Source organism: Oryx dammah, unplaced genomic scaffold, assembly GCF_014754425.2.
Source record: "Oryx dammah isolate SB20612 unplaced genomic scaffold, SCBI_Odam_1.1 HiC_scaffold_18, whole genome shotgun sequence".
Taxonomy (NCBI): domain Eukaryota; kingdom Metazoa; phylum Chordata; class Mammalia; order Artiodactyla; family Bovidae; genus Oryx; species Oryx dammah.
Genome location: NW_024070202.1, coordinates 31159448 through 31181114, shown reverse-complemented (window position 1 = coordinate 31181114; position 21667 = coordinate 31159448). Strand labels below are relative to the sequence as shown.

The following is a 21667-nucleotide window of genomic DNA, read 5'->3' as shown; positions in this document are numbered from 1 at the left end:
GCTACTGAGCCTGTGCTCTAGAGCCCGGGAGCTGCAACTCCTGAGCGCATGTGTGGCAACTCCTGAAGCCTGTGTGTCCTAAGGCTTGTGCCCCGCAACAAGAGAAGCCTGGACTCAGCAACTAGAACAGCCCCTGCTCTCTGCAACTAGAGAAAACCCTGCATAGCAACAAAGACCCAGAACAACCAAACTAATTTAAAAAATTTAAATGTTGGCATTCCCTAAGACTTAATCTTTAAATCTCTCCATCACACTCTGTACCCTTGGTGATCTCTTCTAACCACATAACTTGAAAGATCATCTATCAAATGCCTACTTCCAAGTTTATACAGATACCTTCTTGAAAAGGGCAGCATATACAAGGAAACTATGTGGGCAAGTCAACTTAATTCCCAAACCCAAGTAATCTGCTTCACGATATGTGGTGAATGACTTGGCTCAAGACGTCTGAGAGACAAGACAGAGTGTTTAAAACCAGAAGCTGTTGATCTGGGACCCCAGTGGGAGAAGGAGCAGGGCAGGAGTCAACTGCTCAACTGGAGCTGCCAAGCCTCAGGACGTGAGAGCCGGGAGGAACACGAGGCAGCGCCTCTCCTACCCCGCTTCGTTCCTACCTCGACTGTGCGCAGGATGTGGCTGAAATATGGTAATATGCCTGGTCTTGGCCTCCTGGGACAGGAATGAAGGACTTAAATAAAAGTATTAAGTGGTCTATTTCATTTTCCACTCAGAACTATGACAATAATCATTTTTACCTGCAACATTTTAAACAAAACATGCTAAGATCAACACAAAATGCTGTTTATTAAACTGGTCAAAGTATGCTCAAAGTGAACTTCAAAAATTTTAAAAATGCTAGCGACCATCACATACCATACAGAAGCAATTTATCTTGAATACAACCTATTCAACATGTGTTCCTTGACAGAACACACCCATGTTACATACAAAGTGTACATATTCTGAGAGTGGTCAAACCATCTTGAAAGCTTAAGAAAATTTTGACAACAAAAATGATAACAACAGTTACCAAAAGAACAGCAACAACAAAATATTTATACATAGAAACATTGTTTTAAAGGTCTTTTATGGAAAGTGTGACCTAAAGCCTAAAGGCTGGTTGGTTCAGACAAATATACCTCACTTTTAACAGATTGAAACTTAATGGAAAAAGTTCCCCTTATGAGGACTAAGCCAGAAAATCCTTACAAACGGTTCATCATTTTTGAAGTCCAATCACTGAGTTTTAAGAGTTTACACAAATGTTCTTGGTGAAGCATTCCCATTCCCATCTGTAGAACACATTTTAGCTACAGAATACAATCACTCATCTACCTTTAACTTCAAATCAAGGGGAACATTACTGAGAAAGTCACAACAAGGTGGCATCCTTAATACATAATAATGACATATGCAGGGAATGCACCATTATTTATACATGTGACGCGCTGTAAATTGCTTCCATCATCAGAACTAATTGTAGTGATTATTAATGCAGTGTTATGAACTGTCAGAATTGCTGTACGTAATTACATTTGTGCAAATGCTTCATTACCTGCCTAATGAATCTGGCATATATGCACATGTAAACCACTGTTTTTGTTAACATAATGAAGGACAATTTTTTTTTGTTTGGTACTAAGCTGCTGATGTAGAACTGGTTTGACCTATCTTCTCAAGTTCGAGCATCCATTGTTGTAAAACCTTTGATCTGGTTTATTTTCACACTGGGTAGAAGATGCATATAGAGCGCCAGCTATTTCAATAATAGCTTCAAAAGAGAAATTATGGTCCATTTTGACAGTGCCCAAAGACTGACAGCTTCAGCACACTCCCCGCAGAGGTTATCCGACCATGGACACTTACGTTAGGGTTTGCCTCTAAGTAGTTGTAGAGGACGTTGGCACAGATGGTGAGGTCCCCGGGACTGAACGGGTAGCGGCGGCTCCAGCCCTGGGGGCCAAACCTCAGCCTCCCGGCAACACAGGCATGGAAGTAGCACAGAGAGAAGAGGATGCTTTTAAACTCCTGCTCCTTGGAGCACACTTCAAGTGTATCCTGGGAGGAAAGAAAAAAGGAGTGATCATCTGCCTGTATGGTTTCCAAGGGCAAGGGTCTGAGGTTTCAATTATCTTGTAGAGGTCTCTGAGAGAGACCTAGGACAGTGGTGACACACAGCTTTAAGCTGGGAGACCATAGGAGGAGACTGTTTGGCACTTGCTAGTCTGTTGATTTAAGAGGAATGGTTTTATTTTGCTTCAGTTATACCTTTGTTCCTCTAGAGAATGAGACCATTCATTCTGACCAGCGGTAATACTGCGTGACGTCGTTTTCCCCTGCAAAAATTTCCTTGTACAATCTGGATGACAAAAGGCCATCATCTTAATTTCATCAGTGTAACAGAATATAATTGAATGCCAGCTCTTCATTCCTCCCAGTTCCATGGTAATACAGATGATCTAAGCACACGGCCACTCATCGCAAAATCATTTCCCAGCCTCTCTTGAAGCCAGATGTGCCACATTCCAAGGTCTTTTCCAACAGAATTTGAGCAGAAGTGATGTGTGCAACTTTCATATCACTTCTTAAAAGGAAATTGCTTGCTCTGCTTGTCATTCTTCCCCCTTCCTGTGAGCTAGAAACGACACTGATTGGGTGACTTGGAAGCCATGAGTTAGGTATATGGTGAAGGCACCAACCAGCTTGGGTGGGTGGTTGATTTCACAGACCAGAGATGCCACTTATGTGCAACAGAAATTAAGTTGGACCATAAAGAAGGCTGAGTGCTGAAGAATTGATACTTTTGAACTGTGGTGTTGGAGAAGACTCTTGAGAATCCCCTGGACTGCAAGGAGATCAAATCAGCCAATCCTAAAGGAAATCAGTCCTGAATATTCATTGGAAGGACTGATGCTGAAGCTCCAATACTTTAGCCACCTGATGCAGAGTCTACTCATTGGAAAAGACCCTGATGCTGGGAAAGACTGAAGGCAGGAGGAGAAGGGGATGACAGAGGATGAGATGGTTGGATGGCATCACTGACTCAATGGACATGAGACTGAACAAACTGTGGGAGATGGTGAAGGACAGGGAAGCCTGGCGTGTTACAGTCCATGGGGTCACAAAGAGTCAGACACGACTGAGTGACTGAACAGCAACAAGAAATTATCTTCTTTGAATCACTGTAATATAGACTAATACAACTAATGATAACCACTACCATGACAACTGGTTTTCTTCCAATGAACTGGAAATAAAATTCACTGTTGGGATGATAGACTAGTATATAGAAGAGTGGAAAACATATGCCCTGTATAGTAGATGTGTAAGATGTTTTTTGAAAATGCAGAGGGAAACCTGGCATGCTACACTGATACGGTTCTGGCCCCCAAAGCCATACAGTTAAAAGGTGAAAAATAGTTGTCTGTGGCTTAAAGGTAGTACTGAGCCATTCTCAGTTCTGTGAGGCAAATGAGGAAAAGTTGAGGACTATCCCTTCAGCTGATGCTGGGCAGCAGAGGATGAGGAGGCCATATCAGCATCTTCTATCCTTTAAAATGGTCAGATTACACACAGTCTAGACATTTAAATGGATCAGACAATGTGGGCATCTACAAAATCTTTTTAGCCTGCTCTGGGTGGGAGTTCAGATCTGGCCTTCTAGGGCCTTTCAGTAAAAGTCTACACCCAGCCTAAATTTGTTCTCTTGGTCCAGGACTAGAATAGTTTTTTAGTTCCTTTCTGTATTGCTTTCATCAGAATCCTGGGTTACCACCAAACACAGTTCTAGAATTGGCCAGGCCACTGACACTACAGGCCCAACTAAATCACTAGGTCACTTCTAGGATATTTGTGGGACTTGAAAGTATATGACCATTACAAATAATTTTTCCACTACACATCAAGTAAAAGGCAAGCTTGTGAAAGGAGAGAAATCATATAATTGGAATTAATGTTGACAGTAAAGAATCTGCCTGCCAATGAAGGAGACATAGGAAATGTGGGTTTGATCCCTGAGTTGGGAAGATCCCCTGGAGAAAGAAATGGCAACTCACTCCAGTATTCTTGTCTAGGAAATCCCATGGACAGAGCACCCTGGCAGGCTACAGTCCATGGGGTTGCAAAGAGTTGGATATGACTGAGTGACTAACATTTTCAATGTTGAAGGATATAAAAATTCATTGCTTTTAAAAGTAAGAAATTTCTAGGAGACCAAATAGAAGTGACATGATTTTACTTAAGGAATATCTAACTACTCACCTAACTCCTCCATGAATTACATATAGTCCCCAGAAAATCCAAAGTACTACAGTCAGTACATTATTTCCATCTATACTCCATATAGCCTAGTTTTAGCCTCAGTGCTAAAGAAAATCACAAGTCAATGCCCATTTCACTATGCTCTGATAACATAAATGATGTTAGGAGAAAATATGAATTGGGCTTTCCAAGAAAAAGTATAAGTCTACCTAAGATTCCACATTCCAGGACAAGTGATCAAGTGTTCATATCAGGAAATATACAAATGACATTGTAAAGAGAAAACAGGCACTCACACATAAGTATGTTGCATGCACACAGATACCAATTTAATATGCACAATTACCAATTATTTGATTCTACTGCAAATCTTACAGAAAAAGAAATTTACATTTTTACTTAAAATCTGGTTATCTGCAGATGAAAGGAGCTCAAGCATTTATGACATCTCCAAGAGGCAGTGCTATAGAGCCAGGAGAGGAGGAAGTAGGTGGCATCCTAAAGATATGGTTCTTTACATATATACATGTAAATAGTCGTCACTCAGTGATTATATTTACATATTCTAGAATATTCAAGGTAGTAAAGGACCAATACTAAATGAACTTTGTTCACTATGAGTACACATGTCATGATTTGAAGATATATTCTGATTTGGGGAGAAGATTAAGAATACAGATTATATTTGATTTGAAAATCAAAGCATGTAAAACATAACTACCCAAACAGAACAGTTAATGTGTTTAGATTCCTTGGGTGCTTTTCTCATCTAAGGACACCCAGGCAACAGGAGCCACTAGGACTCATTCAGCTCACCCAAAGGGGAACCAAGGCAGAAGGCAGTTAGCATCCTTTGTCACAAGCTTTAGCAGATAGGATGACAGCCACAACATACACATCCAGGATGGTACACTTGGGAGAGGAGGTGTCTATGATGGACACCACTAACTGCCAGCCCTAAAGTGCCTTCATGCTGACTTTTAGCTGTCCAAGATAGATTTACTTTTCCCGCCTCTCTTGCAGCTAGGTAATGCAGTGTGAATAAGTCTGACCAATAAGTTGAAAGAAGTAGTGTGTACTAACTTGAAGAATGCATCTTTACAAGAAAACAAATATGTTCCCTTCATCATCTTCTCTATTCCTTCTTTCATCCTACTTTCCGGAAAACAGATACGGGAACTGCCACTCTCACTGCCACCTGGGACCAAGGCAAGCCCATCCTAGAAACATGGTAAGCATACTGGGCTGATGACAACTCTCTGGTGACACAGAGGCGCTCTGAATGACCTGGCTCCCGAATCCTCATGTGATACAAATACCTTTTATAACTTTGTTTAGGCCACTGTTGTTTTGTACTTCCTTCATAAATAGCCAGCCATAATTCTAACTGATAAACAATGCTAAGAATCTATACACAGATAGCCAGGGAGCACAGACTGCTGCTGCTGCTGCTGCTGCTAAGTCGCTTCAGTCGTGTCCAACTCTGTGCGACCCCAGAGACGGCAGCCCACCAGGCTCCCCCGTTCCTGGGATTCTCCAGGCAAGAACACTGGAGTGGGTAGCCATTTCCTTCTCCACAGACTACTACCCTTTAAATATATAATCTCAATAAAAACTACATTTTATCTAACATGACAATTCAGCATTTCATAAAAACCTCTTTAAAAATTTTTAGATATTCTTTAGAATATTTATTTGGGTGGTTTTGGGTAGATTTGATGCAAAGTTTATTTAGTGAATCACATTGATTATCTTTGCTTTCAATACTTATGACTATATTTAGTCTTAATACTTCAGAGGAGCCTTTCCAGTAGATAAGAAATATTGTCCCTTAAAGTTCTTAAAAGTCTCTCCAATAAATGAAATCTTCAGTTAATATAAGTGGTTTTTCAAGGAGCAGTCAAAAGAACTGATACTTTCACAAACTAGAACATGCTGTTCTCACTGGAGAAGGACTTCAGGCACAGGTTCTGGGGATTTGAACATTCCTGTGACTGTATGCAACAATGTACATTTCCCTGGGGAGAGTGTCTGTAGTTTTACCTGATTATCAGAGTGATGCTTACCAAAAAAAAAAAAGCTGAAGGGCAATTGGGCTGCAGCCTATATGTTCACGAAATGCTTACTTTTACAAACAAAGACAGCTATTCTGGGGGAGTTGGATAAATCCTATTTGAATATGTCAAACTACTCCTTTGTCTCTTACTTTGGGAAAAAGCTGAGGAATGTCATAAATGGCAGGAATTATGACATAAGTCAAGGGATAATAAGACACATGCCTACCTTAGTTCACACAAAAGGATATTCAAATATGTAACAGATTCAACAAGAGTTTCTGAGTGCCTTTTGTTTATACAGCCCATCATGTAAACAGGCTACAAACTACTCAATTATTGAATTAGGCAATTAACTGTATTCTTCAAAACTATATTCTTAGGTGGCCAATTATTTCAATGCCTTTAAATGTTCATTTGGGTATTGGTCCAGAGAGTACTAGATAAAAAGTTAATAAGCATGTAGGCATATTTTCAGAGTGTAATACTGTTTCTAACAGGAGGCTGAATACTTATCACCAAATTATATGTGTTTTCTCTTTAGGGCTTATTCTACTTCTCCTAATAAGAATGTTTTTTATTGAGGATTTCCAAGAAATTAGAGGAAGGAATGGGAGCTCACAGAAATAGCAACAAGGAAACTGACGGACTTGATTATAGCAGAGACAGATGTGGTCATCTGAACAAAGAGACTAACGGTAATAGAATTATCATTAATTTATAAATGTATGAATTTGTTTTATTTTGAAAGGAGGTGAAAATGTAAATTTGAAGGCAGTATGGATATAATCTAAAAAGAAGGGCTTTAAATTTACTGATATAAAAATCATACCTAAAAATATTAAACATTATACCAAAACTCGCTACGTCATTGTCGTCATCATCCTTCTCAACAACATCAATAAGAGCAATGGCTTTTCCTCTTTCTGTGGTTAGAAATACTAGTCTGCCATGCTTGTTTTCAATAAGCAAGTTTCTCAAAAAGGCCTATGATTGTTCATTCTCTTTATATATATGGCTGTGGTCTCAGGTCTCACAGTCTTGTGAGAAGACCCTGGCTTTGGGCTTGTGCTTTCTTACCTGATCAAAGTTGTAGAGAGCAGCGTGCAAATTGGCCAGCATTCCTGTGGGGGGCTCGTTAGTGATCTTGATGGAATCTTCCAGGAGCCCCTGAGGGATGACATGCTCGCTGGGTGTAGGTGCAGACTCGGCACTCATGACGACCCGGTAATCTCGGTGGCTTCCCCGGCTGAGTCTTTCAAGCAGTTTCTCCAAGGTTCTCAGCCACTTGGCTACCAAATGCACATTCTGAAAAAGAGCACGGTTTATGACTGCTGTGTAATACAGAAGTACATTACTTAAATTACAAGATTACAACATTTCCTTTACAGAAATGTCTTGAAAACACAGAGAACCATGATTTAAAGTTTCCTTTATTAACACGTTAGGGGGAAGAAAAGACCATGGCAGAATTGAGCACTGAACACATTAAGTGCTCCAGATCACTATAGGTTGTCTTTGTAAACCAAAATCTCCTTCCAACACACACACCTACTTCCAACACCCACCAATCACTTCTGAGATGGAGGTCTTGATACTTTGCTTTGTTACAGTTCAAACTCAATAACTGAGACTAATCTGGGTTAGTTTGACCAAGTATAAGAACTAAGGGCCAGAAATACACCTGATCAGCCACTTCATTGTTACTGATGGAAATCTCCTCCACTCCAACTCCTACTCATTGGTGTATGAACTCTAACATGGAAATGAGGGGTGAAAGACCAGCTGAGAAAGCAAGCAATCACTTTTGGTTAAGATGCGTTGTGTATTCCTAACATTATTTAACTTAAACCCCAGGGCTGTCAGAAATCGGGTAAGAAACAAATGTCACCACCATCACTCTTTGATTTCAGTTTTACAATTTACAAATAGGCTCCTTCCATTCTAAACACTCACCATTTCAGCTTGGTAGTTGGTGCTATGAGAGATGTATAAAGATACCTCACATAATCTCTGGCTTTGGAGAAGTCCTTGCTATAGTGACTGAAAACATCATCCCTAGGAATACATCATTATTTCCAACAAAGAAACTCATTTACGATTATAATGGCTAAAGAAATAGAATAATGGCAAACAGGGAAGGGAATGGAGGCATCTGTTTTGCAGGCAGCTCTGTTGCAGGAAGCAGCTCTCTGTAGGATACCCTCCTGACTTGTCACATTAGCAAAGCTATATCGTAGCTAACCTTGACCTAGGTGCCCCCATGTTCTACTGATCTCTAGTCCTAGCACACCTCTCAAATCTTTTGATCACACAATGCCTTACCTAACCTGTTGATTCTTCCCTTAGATCAAAGCAGCAGAAATGGAGAGTAAGTACTTAACAGATGACTAGATCTTTTCCCCATCCTCCCGTTTAGTAATCAGGTGAGCAGGCTGTGTGAACAGTAACATCTGAAGAATGACCACAAGGTGCTAACAAGCCTGCGTGCAGTGGTGGTGGTGGTTCAGTAGCTAAGTGGTGTCCAATTCTTGCAACCCCATGGGCTGTAGTCTGCCAGGCTCCTCTGTCCATGGGATTCTCCAGGCAAGAATACTGGACTGGGTTGCCATTTCCTTCTCCAGGGGATCTTCCTGACCCAGAAAGTGAACCCGGGTCTCCTGCATTGCAGGCAGATTCTTTACTGACTGAGCTTTGAGGGAAGCTCGCAAAGGGGGATGGCAATGGATCTGACCCCCCTACCTCAATGATGAAATGAGATTACTTTTTCCTTTCCCTTTAAAACCTTTCATCGCTGAGCTGAACCTTTGGAGTTGGTTCTGGGAGCTGAGTCTGCCTTCTCCCCAGGTTGCCAGATTTCTGAATCTGGCAATCTTTCTGTTCCTACCAGCACTTGCTTCTCCAGCATTGGCTTTTGGAGCAGCAAGTGGCCAAATCGGAATTTGATAACAGGAATAGTAATGTAGATATCTTTATTCAAAACAGTTTTGTAAAAATACCTATGCCAATCCAGTGGTTGACGTTATTAGGCTTTTCTCCCCTGGGAGAATACTGAACATTGAAAGGTTTTAAGGCCTGAATCATGTCCATTGAAGTTGATATGTTGAGTCCTAACCCTCAGTGAAAAAGCAAGAGAGTTCCAAAAAAACATCTATTTCTGCTTTATTGACTATGCCAAAGCCTTTGACTGTGTGGATCACAATAAACTGTGGAAAATTCTGAAAGAGATGGGAATACCAGACCACCTGACCTACCTCTTGAGAAATCTGTATGCAGGTCAGGAAGCAACAGTTAGAACTGGACATGGAACAACAGACTGGTTCAAAATAGGAAAAGCAGTACGTCAAGGCTAAATACTGTCACCCCGCTTATTTAACTTATATGCAGAGTACATCATGACAAACGCTGGGATGGAATAAACACAAGCTGGAATCAAGATTGCCAGGAGAAATTTCAATAACCTCAGATATGCAGATGACACCACCCTTATGGCAGAAAGTGAAGAGGAGCTAAAAAGCCTCTTGATGAAAGTGAAAGTGGAGACTGAAAAAGTTGGCTTAAAGCTCAACATTCAGAAAACAATGATTATGGCATCTGGTCCCATCACTTCATGGCAAATAGATGGGGAAACAGCGAAAACAGTGGCTGACTTTATTTTCAGGGGCTCCAAAATCAGTGCAGATGGTGATTGCAGCCATGAAATTAAAAGATGCTTACTCCTTGGAAGGAAAGTTATGACCAACCTAGACAGCATATTAAAAAGCAGAAACATTACTTTGTCAATAAAGGTCCATCTAGTCAAGGCTATGGTTTTTCCAGTGGTCATGTACGGATGTGAAAGCTGGACTGTGAAGAAAGCTGAGCGCCGAAGAACTGATGCTTTTGAACTGTGGTGTTGGAGAAGACTCTTGAGAGCCCCTTGGACTGCAAGGAGATCCAACCAGTCTGTCCCAAAGGAGATCAGTCCTGGGTGTTCATTGGAAGGACTGATGTTGAAGCTGAAACTCCAGTACTTTGGCCACCTGATGTGAAGAGCTGACTCATTTGAAAAGACCCTGATGCTGGGAAATATTGAGGGCAGGAGGAGAAGAGGATGACAGAGGATGAGATGGCTGGATGGCATCACTGACTCAATGGACATGGGTTTGGGTAGGCTCTGGGAGTTGGTGATGGACAGGGAGGCCTGGCGTGCTGCAGTTCATGGGGTTACAAAGAGTCGGACACGACTGAGCGACTGAAGTAAACTGAGCCCTCAGCTCCTCAGAATGCAGCTGTATTTGGAACATGTTCTTAAAAGAGGAAATTAAGGCTAAATGCAGTCTAAAGAGGAGAGTATGCCAACCCACTGCAGTATTGTTGCCTGGGGAATCCCCATGGACAGAGGAGCCTGGCGGGCAACAGTCCATGGGTTTGCAAGCAGACAGACACAACTGAGCAACTAAGTGCAGCAAGCACAGCAGACATTAAAGTGGACCTTAATCCAACATGACTGGTGTCCTTATAAGAAGAAGAGATTAGATAGATAAAGAGACACACATAGAAGGAAGACCATGCCAAGAAACAGGGAGACTATAAACATCTATAAGCCGAGGAGAAAGACCTCAGTTAAAACCAACTCTGCTGACACCTTCATCTCAGACTTCTAGCCCCTAGATCAATAAGAAATTAAACTTCTGTTGCTCAAATGATCTAATCCATGATACTCTGGTATGGCAACTGTAGAAAACTTCTACAGTAGGTAAGGGCTAAGTTTTCTCCCTTACTTGCTACTAGATGATAAGGAAAGTGCTTCTCAAATCTAACTGTGCCCTCATACAAGTAAGCAGGAGCAAAATCTATAATAAAATCTGTTTTGTATGCTCAAATGTGTTCTAATTCTCTACTTCAAGGAATATGACAATGCCTTGCTTGGAAAGTTTATGTGAAACAAATGTAAAAATATCCCTAGGTAGTGACTTTGGAGTCAGGGAACAGAAAAATCTCCAAGCGCACCATCGCTGTACACAGTCACACTTTGGAATCCAGCCTGGGGACCATTCTTGAGGATACCAGCTTTGAGACTGGCTAGATATCTGTGGCCATTTGTCCAAGGGCAGCAGTGTTTGTGCAACATTTTTAGTCAATACACATATCTTGAAAATGACCCACTGTGCCCATGAAAAATGGTTTTAAATTCCATTATTTTAATTCACAAATCATCTGGTGTGCATGAGATAAAGATAGCACCACCCTGCTATCTTAGTTATAGTTTTCTGTGGAGTGTGGGTTTTCTGACAAAACCCTAGCTGCCTAAATATCCTGAGGGGGGCTATTTCTGATCATAGTAATTGACCACGGTGGAGTTTGTATAAGAACTTATTAACATGTGCATACGAATCCTTTGCCCACACCAACAAAATTGAATGTAAAATACAAATAATATAACAAGTTCTGATTATGCTGGTCTTGTCATGCTTCAAAGTCCTGATCTTCTTTTAACTGCCAATCAAAGGGATACTACAAATCTTCGGAAACTGCAGAGTGTGGCGAAAAATAGCAAAAAAGTTACATTCTAAGTTTCTGGCTTATCACTAGGAACAAGTCTAGAATAGATATCCAAAAGGAGACCCTTCACAAAGTGCAGTCTTTCAAGGCTTTTTTTTTTTTTTCTAATGGGAAAACTTACTACTTGCATTTTTTTGGGGGGGGAAGGGGACAACTGGTAGCTCAGCACAGATATAAAACTGACAGAAACATTTTACTTTGAGTACTGTCTTCTCTTAGGAGCTAGCTGCATCCCTCCCAGTTTCATGGCAGTCTGAGCCTCTGGATGTGAGAATCTGCAAAAAACTCTTTCTTCTGTGGGAAGACCCCAGGGTCCACACAACTGTCCAAGCAACAGCTGCTAGTTTTAGAAAAACAAACCCTCCACTGTCAGCCATTTGACTCTGTGAGGCTCAGAAGGGGACACGTCATCCCAAGTCTCCATACTGAAGGCTCATGGTTTAAGCAGTAGGTTTTACTCTCCCAGAAGGTTATATTCTGTGTGGATAATGGGCAGCGTCTTTGTGAATCCAATTTTATTTTAAGCATAAATGCAAACAGCATCAGCCCTGGACACTAGAGACGTTAGGGAAGGCCAGTGTCCCGACCGCATGAGGTGGCAGTGTGGGCTAGCTGAAAACACATCGTCTGCTGCCAAACAGGCCCTGTCCTTTTCCCACTGGGTGGCCCTGAGGCTCTCCAGACTACTCGGAGGCTCAATTTTCTTATCTTTACAATGGGATGGCCATACCTCCCCTTGCAGCTTTGGTGTGATGATTAGCGATAATGTATCCCAGGAATGAATTGCCTAGTAGAGTCTGGGATATAAAAGAGAACCTTTGTGCTCCAAATCAAAAGCCTATTTCCAGACCCCCCAAGACAGCTGGCATGCCCTGCCGAATAAGGAGTCTGCTTGGCCCCTAGGTGCCGCCTGAACCTGGACTGGCCTCCATGGGTTCTTAGGTTCTTGCTGGTGAAAACTAAAAAATGCTGCTTGCCATCTCTTTCTATAAGGATGACATCGTCAGCCACTGCAAACACTGGCATTCAGCACAACCTGAAAAGCGTTCAGGGTGGAGGTCGGGAATAAGGCACTCTATACTCTGGGAAAATCTGGTAGAACAGACCTTCATAGTTATGAATCTATTTCTTGTATCTTTTTATACCTAGAAAATCACTAAAATCATTAGCAGAGATATCTGCTCCTTGTGACTAGCAGCAACCCTCTACTGAGACGTGCGCTTGGTTGCCAAGACCACACACACACCGGCCTCTCCCTGCTACCTCTCTGGTGTAGCTTCTCAGAGCTGAGAGTCTGTCTCCCAGGCTACAGTCCTCAGTGAAGTCCCCAAATAAAACTGAACTCATACCTCCTTTGTGTGTTTTTTTTCAGTGACACCAGAATCCCGAGTCATAGAAACCACTCCAGAGAACACTGATTGGCAGACTCATAGACCCATATATATAAGCCCTGGAAAGGATAAAGGGACTAGTCCTCAATCCTTTAATTTACAAAGAGAATGCTCCACAATAAGCTAGGGGCAGAGTCAGAGTCATAGGAGATAATGAGAAATGAAAAAATGCTCTGTCAACTTTAAAGCTATATGCAAATGAGGGATGTCGTGACAACCCTGTTGGTACTCTGTCTGTCCGTCCTCAAGCCCTGCTGGGTGTTTCAGATACATGTGCTTAAGGAGAACAATGGGCTCCCTCTAGTATTTTAAATTTTAGGATTTCCGTGGTGGTCTAGTGGATAAGAATCTGCCTGCCGATGTGGGGGACATGGATTTGATTCCTGGTTCGGGAAGACTTCACAAGCTGCAGGGCAACTAAGCCCGTGCACCTAGAGCCCGTTCTCCATAACAAGAGAAGCCACCACAGCTAGAGAGCAGGCCCCTCTCAGCACATTAGAGGAAGCCCCATGTGGCAGTAAAGGCCCACCACAGTCATGGATAAATAATTTTAAATTTAAACCACAATGGCTAGAAAATCCCTCAAGCTTGTCAGCAGAGCTCCCTGTCACCTTGGAGGTGTCTCTGCTGCTGAGGGAACCCCCAGGACTCTGCAGATCGCAATGTGTTATGTGAAAGGCTCATGCCCACTGGGCAGGGTGGCTCTGCACTGCCCATCGTGCTCATTCCCCGTGCTGCCCCCGAAAACGTGATACTCACTTGGAGTATGACCCAGTGTCCTTCTCTGGAAGCCTTCTCCAGGGCCGTTTCTGCCACCATCTCCTGCCCTTGTCCTAGAGACACGTTGTGGAACTTTCCTGAGTCGATGGTAAACCCCAGTCTTCTGCCTGCGGGAGGGCATGACACAGCAAGCAGAAGAGTGAACCAAGGCGGGGTGAGAAAGGTCCCGTGTTCTGTTACCTGATGTCCATCCGTGGCAACCGCTGTTACCTCCTGGGTCGCCTTCCTAAAGAGTCCAAACTAAACCTCTGTTGTTTCAACAGCATCATTTTAAGCTTTCAGTGTCAGTGGCAGCCTCCTCGCAGGCATTAACAAAGCCTGTGGAAATTAGTTCCTCTGGTTTTATCATAATAAAGCTTTTGACATTTTGATAGGTGGCAAGCATTGTTATTAAGCTTTATAAACTCTTGCAGGAGTAGCAAAACACTGCCCTCATAAAAAGGAGCAACATGTGGTAGGTATCACATCATTTTTTTGACCAGATCAGCTCGTTTGGTAAAACGCAGGAGGCTCTCACCTTGCGAGGCCATGCTGGAATCCGGCACAGTCAGGTCATAGCTCTATTAACCCGGCGTTCTCCGTGCAGACCGTGGGGAATAGTCATCGAAAGCACAAAGCGACAGTGCCTAGCCCAGTCGAATAGACTTGCTCTAATGACCATTATTTAGTCACAGGGGGCACAAGATTACAAGAGCATGGAGAAAATTGCCCTCTGGCCCTCATCTAGTCAAAAGGTAGAAAATTGTACAAAAGAAACTTGCATTATGCCAACCAGAGGAATGCTCCATTTAAACATTTCTTCTGACTACAGTGTTATTAACCTTACATTTTCCATAGATTCAATCTCCAGCAGATGAGAAAGGGAAAAAAAAAAAAAAAAACCAACTGAGATAACTGTGAGCTGAAAGGAAGGTTGGGTTGGCTCTGGGTGAGATTCAGGGCTGGAAGGCCACCTCCTGGCCACTCACCCAGTATCTCCAGGTCTTTGAGGGCATCTACTCCTGGAGAGAGGATGAAGAATATGGGGGTGGCGGGGCTGCTCTCCTCAAATGCTTTAACCAAGTCCAATCTGGTCCTCTCTACATACTTGGCACCTAGTTTTTCCTCCACAAAATTCCTGTAAAAAAAATAATGCCAAAGACAGGATCAGTGTTTTTGACCTTGAAAAGTGTCACAACTTGTATCAGCTTAAACTGCAGACACAGGAAGAAAGCTAGCCTTGTTTAGAACATATGATGTCTTGTAATAATGGCAGTATGAATCTGACTAGATCTATGCAGTCGAGTCAGTGAAATCTCACTGCTTTAGAAGCGATGAAAATCAGAGGCCTGCATTCTTTTTGGGGGGCTACTGAGACCCTCCTGAGTATCATCAGCTGCCTGCATGTGGCTTTGTGTCCCCCCAAACCCCCTGCCAGACCCCCCCATTACTTATGAACAGTTCATTAGATTTGCCACCATGCAATTTTCCAGCCTGTTGGGCTTCTCATGAATATACAAATGCTTTTTGGGGTGTTTCTAACACAGGGAAGCTCAATTAAGCAGGGATTATTTGCCAGCAGCATCAGATTTAGCAGAAAGTAAGTACTACTAAGCAGAATTAACTTGTAAAGTAGGGTGCGACAGAGGCTTCTGCAAAGGGAAAATTGGCTGAAAAGACAAAGCAAAGGAAAAAACCTGCGGCAAGTGAATACTACTGAAGCAAAAGCAGCTCCACAGGGAAGGAACTTGAGAACTCTCTGGCTGGTGAATTCAAATTAGAATTAAGCAGCGTATTACCACTGAGAAGCCAAAAGGGCAAAGAAAAAAGGACACTTAAACCAAGATTCAGACAAGGGTTCTGCTTTTAAATTGCTCTGGTTGCAGAGTTATAGAACTATAAGTGAATCCATGAAAGGAATTCATTTTTTGTTTGATGTGCAAAATCTTCAGAACCAAAGTGCTGCCACTAAATGAAAGACAATGAGAATCACACTAGGATAATGCAAGTTCCTGGCCTCTGAACTCTGCCAGCTCTCTTCCGAGAATATTTCCATCAGTTTCCTGTTTCCCCTACTGATTTCAGAATTAAGGTTTTCAGGAAGAATATGCTCAGTCCGCTGACAGCCTAGCATACTGTTCAGTGCTTAGCAAATCTTGGCAACAGTAGTGATTAGAATATAAAAATGTTGGCAGAATCACTTTTCATTAACATGAACCATAATGTCTCCACCATTGAGTCTCCACCAGATACTTCTAGGCTTTAAGACCAAGCTTCCTCTAGGTTAATTTCTGTGAGAGCTAACTGTGCCCACCTGAGAGCATATGTCATTCTGTCGGGGCGCATTGCTCTCAAAATAATCAGCTTCTGTATTAAGCTTTTCTTCTTCCATTCTTGTGGTAACTTTTCCCTTTCTGGACACTCAGATTCTGCCCACTTCCTCCACTGCTTGGCAGATCCTTCCACATCTCGGTCGAGGCCTCGAAACTCTTCCATGAGGGCGATCGCCTGTGATAAAATAGGGGAGCAGAGGAGACTAACATAGCAGCTAGTGTAGAGCAGCCTGGAGTCTGAGACAAAGGCCTGTGAATGTTGAGGTGAGCTCCCTGGGCTAGACAGTAGGTCCTTGGTGATTATCTATTTCATACCTAAAAAAACTACAACACTGTCATTCATCTATAATATAAACTAAAAATTAAAAGAATAAGAAAGAAAGGAGGGCCTGAAACAAAACAAAACAAAAGATGTATGACTATATATTGGATCCTGTGCAGGTAAAGTGGTGCTGGACAGTCTTCACTGCCTCTTCAGATTTACTCAGGACCCTTCCTGCCCTGCAAAGTGGGTGATGGCGAAGGATGACTTGAACAAAGTGTCCTGGTTTTCTGCCTGGTTGGGTCTGACCAATAGGAAGCACTGGCAAGAGGCGGGAGGGCTAGTGAAAGGAGGCGAAGGCACCTCCTCCCCAGTGCTTTCCTGAGATGATGTTTAGTAGTGGCTCCGCTTCCTTATGGAATGCCAGAGTTCCCAGAGGCTGGCTCTCTCCCATAGCTTCCTTTCTCAGTAGTTTCACTAACTGTTCCTTCCCCACCCTTTCCCCGCCCCATCCCTGGCTGATCCCCTTATCTTTCTTCTTATACAATGAAAATATACTCTCTGTTAAACTTAAAAAAAAATCATACTTTGAATTTGCCATTTGTTTTCTGCTAAGACCCTGATACACAACTGAACTTGAAGTTATAATTCTAGAGTAATAATCTAATTAAAAATTCTATTTAAAAATAAAATCTAAACATACTAAAAAACTAAGGAAAAACATAGTTATTTTCAATACAGAGAAATGTTCCTGTTTTAGGGGGGAAAAAAAAAAAGAGCATGGTGAGGCTTAGCACGTGATGAGCATCTCTGAGGAATTCCAGAGTCAGAGAATAAACTTTTAGTAATAGAATCTTCTGACAGAAACGTGGAATAAGGATTTACAATTAGGGTTGTGCTGCTTAAACATTTTACAATGATAATACATGACTATACCGCTGTATAAATTAACAAAACTATTTTGAAAAAGTGGAGAAACACTATAAAAAAGAAAAATCAAATGAAGAAACTAGATTCAGGTCAACTGAAAAAAGATCACTTATACTCCTCAACTTTAACCAAAGGTCCTGTACATTATACATATTTATTAACAACTTTCCCATCCATAAATAGATCAAAAGTTCCTTTACTTCCAAATAAAAAAGGGAAATTAGAATATAGTTGGTGGACATGCAAATTGGTGTAGACACTATGGAAAAGAGTATGGGAAGTTCTTCAAAAAATTAAAAACAGCATGTATCTACAACTAAAATGGTGTATATCATCTATATTTTTTAAAACTACATTTTAGAGAACTGAGATTTGAAGTAAGATTTAGAAATTTTTTGAAAAATCATGTTCCCAACATACCTTAATAGCACTCCATGACTGATTAGTGAGGAAATCAACAGGACTCTGGTAAGTGTGTTCAACTGTGAACCGAAGCAGGAAATCCAATTCAAGATGATCTATCTCTTTCTTTCTCAGCAAGATCTTGAGAGGACACAAAGCAGAAAAGGGTCATTTGGTTTGCATCAAAATCAAGGATGCAGTCACCACTTAATAGATATGGTTGAAAAGGCAGAACTAAGATTTCTTCTCAGAAATCTTCTCCTACAGATATATATCAGTTTGTGGTTAAAATAAGGGATCTTAGATTATGTTCATGAACTCAAAATCTTGATTGTAAAATCTAATAGCAAATAATTACCAAACCTGGTTCATTTCAATTTTAACACCTGTGCGGACTAGCAGCATATTTAAAATAAGCTTTCATATTTAGCCTTCTGCTGTTAGATCAAACCTATCTTGAAACTTTTTACACAAATTGAGAAGGCCTCAGATGAAAATGGACCGAATCACTAAACTAAAGGTAAAACTACCACAGTAAGTTAGTCCTGATATAGAAATTATATTCAATAAACCATGAGATACATTAAGACTTTTCTTACACGTGAGATTATGTTGAGAAAAACCTGGAAACTGTTTTACAGACACAACAAACACATCATGAACTGAACTCGAGACATGTTGGTTACAGAGCTGATTAAAAGGCCACAGAATATTTAGGAAGGACACAAATGAAATATTCCTAATTTCCACATAGAAACTATAACAGCTTATAAAGTTAAACAGGTAAAATGTTTGAGGTTTGTTATTTAAAAATTCTAGATATTTTCAAAATGCATTACGGGTGGTAAAATGTATCAGAATATTATTTTATTGGATAATTTTTCTTAATCCAATTTATTTCATCAAACAAAAAATTGTCCTCATATATATAAAGCTTACATTTATGTAAATAGTATTTCAGATAGATAATTCATACACATATTCTAAAAAGAAGTTTTAAATAGATGTACACACATGTGTATACATGTGGTACCATCCCTGGTCCATCACAGTTCATGAACAAAACATGTAAACATACAAATGTCAGCAAAACCCACAAACAATACGATTAAAATATGGGCAGAGGAACTGAATAGTCATTGTACCAAAGAAGGCACACAAATGGCTGACAGTTACATGAAAAAGTGCTCAACATCACTCATCACTAATCATCAGGAAAATTCAAATCAAAACCACATGAGATGTCACCTCACACCTGTTGGGACGGCTATCAGCAAACAGACGAGAGATGACAAATGCTGGTGAGGATATGAGACAGAAACCCTTGAACACTGTTGGTGGGAATGTAAATTGGTAAAGCTACATGGAAAAGAATATGGAGATCCCCCCCAAAATTAAAACTAGGACTAAGGCTTCCCTGGTGGCTCAGTGCTACAGAATTCACTGCAACGCAGGAGACACAGGTTCCATCCCTGGGTCAGGAAGATCCCATGGACGGAGGAGCCTGGCGGGTTATAGTCCATGGGGTTGCAAAAGAGTTAGACATGACTTAGGGACTAAACAACAACAACAAAAAGATCTTAACGTTCTCATCATGAGAAAAAAATGTAACTATATGAGGTGAAGGCTGTTGACTAAACTTATAGTGTAATCATTTCACAATATATACATACATAAGATCATTATGTTGAACATGCTGGACTAATACAATGTATGAGTCTATTCTATCTCGATAAAACTGGGAGAAAGTTAAAAAGAAAAATTCCATTTTGTAATGCAGTACTCCTGTTTATCACATATATTATAAAATGATTCCACCCATATATTCTTTTTTAATGCAAAGGAATCTATTAACACCAAAACTATTGAAAGAGAAGTGATAGTTTATCACTATTAACAGCAGGTATTTAAAAATGCCTTCTTTGAGCAAAGTACTTGGGAAGACACAAAATAAACAAGACATCTTTCATCAAGATTTGAATTGACCGAAAAAGTTATACAGCACACAGACTAATAAAAGGAACACATGTTTATTTCATCTAGGAATGAGGTCCTCGATGTTTTTTCCTCACCATGGGTACCTTTATTTAAACCAAATCGTTTGCAGAGTCCACATGAGAAAGAGGTCTTACTGAAGGCTGGAGTGTGAAACCTGGAGCCCTTTCCATACATTTACTGCTTTTTAATGGGGCTCTGAAAACCTCCCAGGACCACTCAGCTTTAGAACTTTAACCTTGAGATTCTCTCCAAGAAACTTCCCAGGAAGATAAATACCTGGCAGGTCTGTTAGGACCTGGAAAGGGGAGGCCAATGCCTCATGGGCCTGTTTTACAGAGTGACGGCCGATGCGGCTGCCCCAAGTGCAAACCCGCCCAAGCCACTGCACGCTGACCGACTCACAAGGCTGACATATGTCCAAGTTCCCTCTGGGAAACTCAAACTATCTTTAGGCCACCAAGGGCTTCCAAGCAGCAGTGAAGTACCTAATACCCAGAGATGCGAGACTCGGGTTCTGGGCTGCTTTTCAGTGACTGATCTCCTCACCTGGAAAGCCATCTGGGACAGGAAGGTGAGTTTGTCCTTCTCAAACAGTGCCTGGCTGCTGTAGAGGAAGACGGCGTGGGTGATGCTCTCGGTCAGGGCAGAGACGCGCCCCGGGATGTCCTCCACCTTGTCAGCCTGCTCGATGGCTCTGTGGAACAGCATGTTGAAAGCCTGGGGAATTCAAGGCACTGTTAAGGGGTGACAACTGGTGGCAGGTGTCCAGCTAGTCCCAAGCCCAGAGGCTACAGTGTATGGATGGGGAGAGAGAACAGGATGGGTTTTACAAGGATTCTATGAGCTCTAAAACAGCTCCTGGCATGTGGGAAGGCCTCAGTGAAAGTTTGCTATTATTTTTAACATTATTTCATAAGATCAACCCACATTTTCTTCCTAACCAACTGAACTGCACTGTCCTTTGTCCTTCTACCCATGCAATTGAATATATATACATATATACATATATTTTCTTATTTTTAATTTTGGTAAAATACACAAAGGGTAAAATTTACCATCTTATTAGTTTTAAGTAGTATTAAGTATATTCACACTGTGGTACAACCCATTTCCAAACTGTTTTCTTCTTGAACAACTGAAACACTGTTAGACAACAACTCACTTAAAAAACTCATTTAATTATATCAATGACTCCCTATTCCTTGACAAGCACTGTTCTACATTCTGTTTCCACAGTTTGACTGCTCTAGGTACTTCCTGCAGTGGAATTATATAGTCATCAAGGTTCATCTGTGTTGTAGCATACGTCAGCATTTCCTTCCTTTCTAAGGCTAAATAGTGTTCCACTGTATGTACATATTTGCTGTGGCTATTCAGTCACTAAGTCCTGTCTGACTCTTTGCAACCCCATGGACTGCAGTATGCCAGGCTCCTCTGTTCTCCACTGTCTCCTGGAGTTTGCTCAAATTTATGTCCATTGAGTCAGTGATGCTATCTAATCACCTCATCCTCTGCTGCCCGCTTCTTCTGCCTTCAACCTTTCCCAGCATCAGGGTCTTTTCCAATGAGTTGGCTCTTCACATCACGTGGCCAAAGTATTGGAGCTTCAGCTTCAGCAATAGTCTTTCCAATGAATATTCAGGACTGATTTCCTTTAGGATTGACTGGTTTGATCTCCATGCTGTCCAAAGGATGCTTAAGAATCACAATTTAAAAGCATCAATTCTTCAGCAC

At 41.4% G+C, this 21667-nt stretch overlaps 1 protein-coding gene across 2 annotated transcripts in view; it reads right to left on the bottom strand.

Annotated features, from left to right (window-relative positions):
• DNAH11 (dynein axonemal heavy chain 11) overlaps window positions 1-21667 on the bottom strand; it is a 360125-nt gene that overhangs the window by 21763 nt on the left and 316695 nt on the right. For both annotated transcript variants that reach the window (XM_040260639.1, XM_040260638.1), the window contains 7 exons: window positions 20480-20650; window positions 17954-18076; window positions 16323-16516; window positions 14998-15146; window positions 14009-14136; window positions 7395-7622; window positions 1867-2058 (listed from right to left, as the gene is read on the bottom strand). In XM_040260639.1, coding sequence (XP_040116573.1) covers window positions 1867-2058; window positions 7395-7622; window positions 14009-14136; window positions 14998-15146; window positions 16323-16516; window positions 17954-18076; window positions 20480-20650 — 1185 coding nt within the window. The remainder of the gene's footprint in view (window positions 1-1866; window positions 2059-7394; window positions 7623-14008; window positions 14137-14997; window positions 15147-16322; window positions 16517-17953; window positions 18077-20479; window positions 20651-21667) is intronic.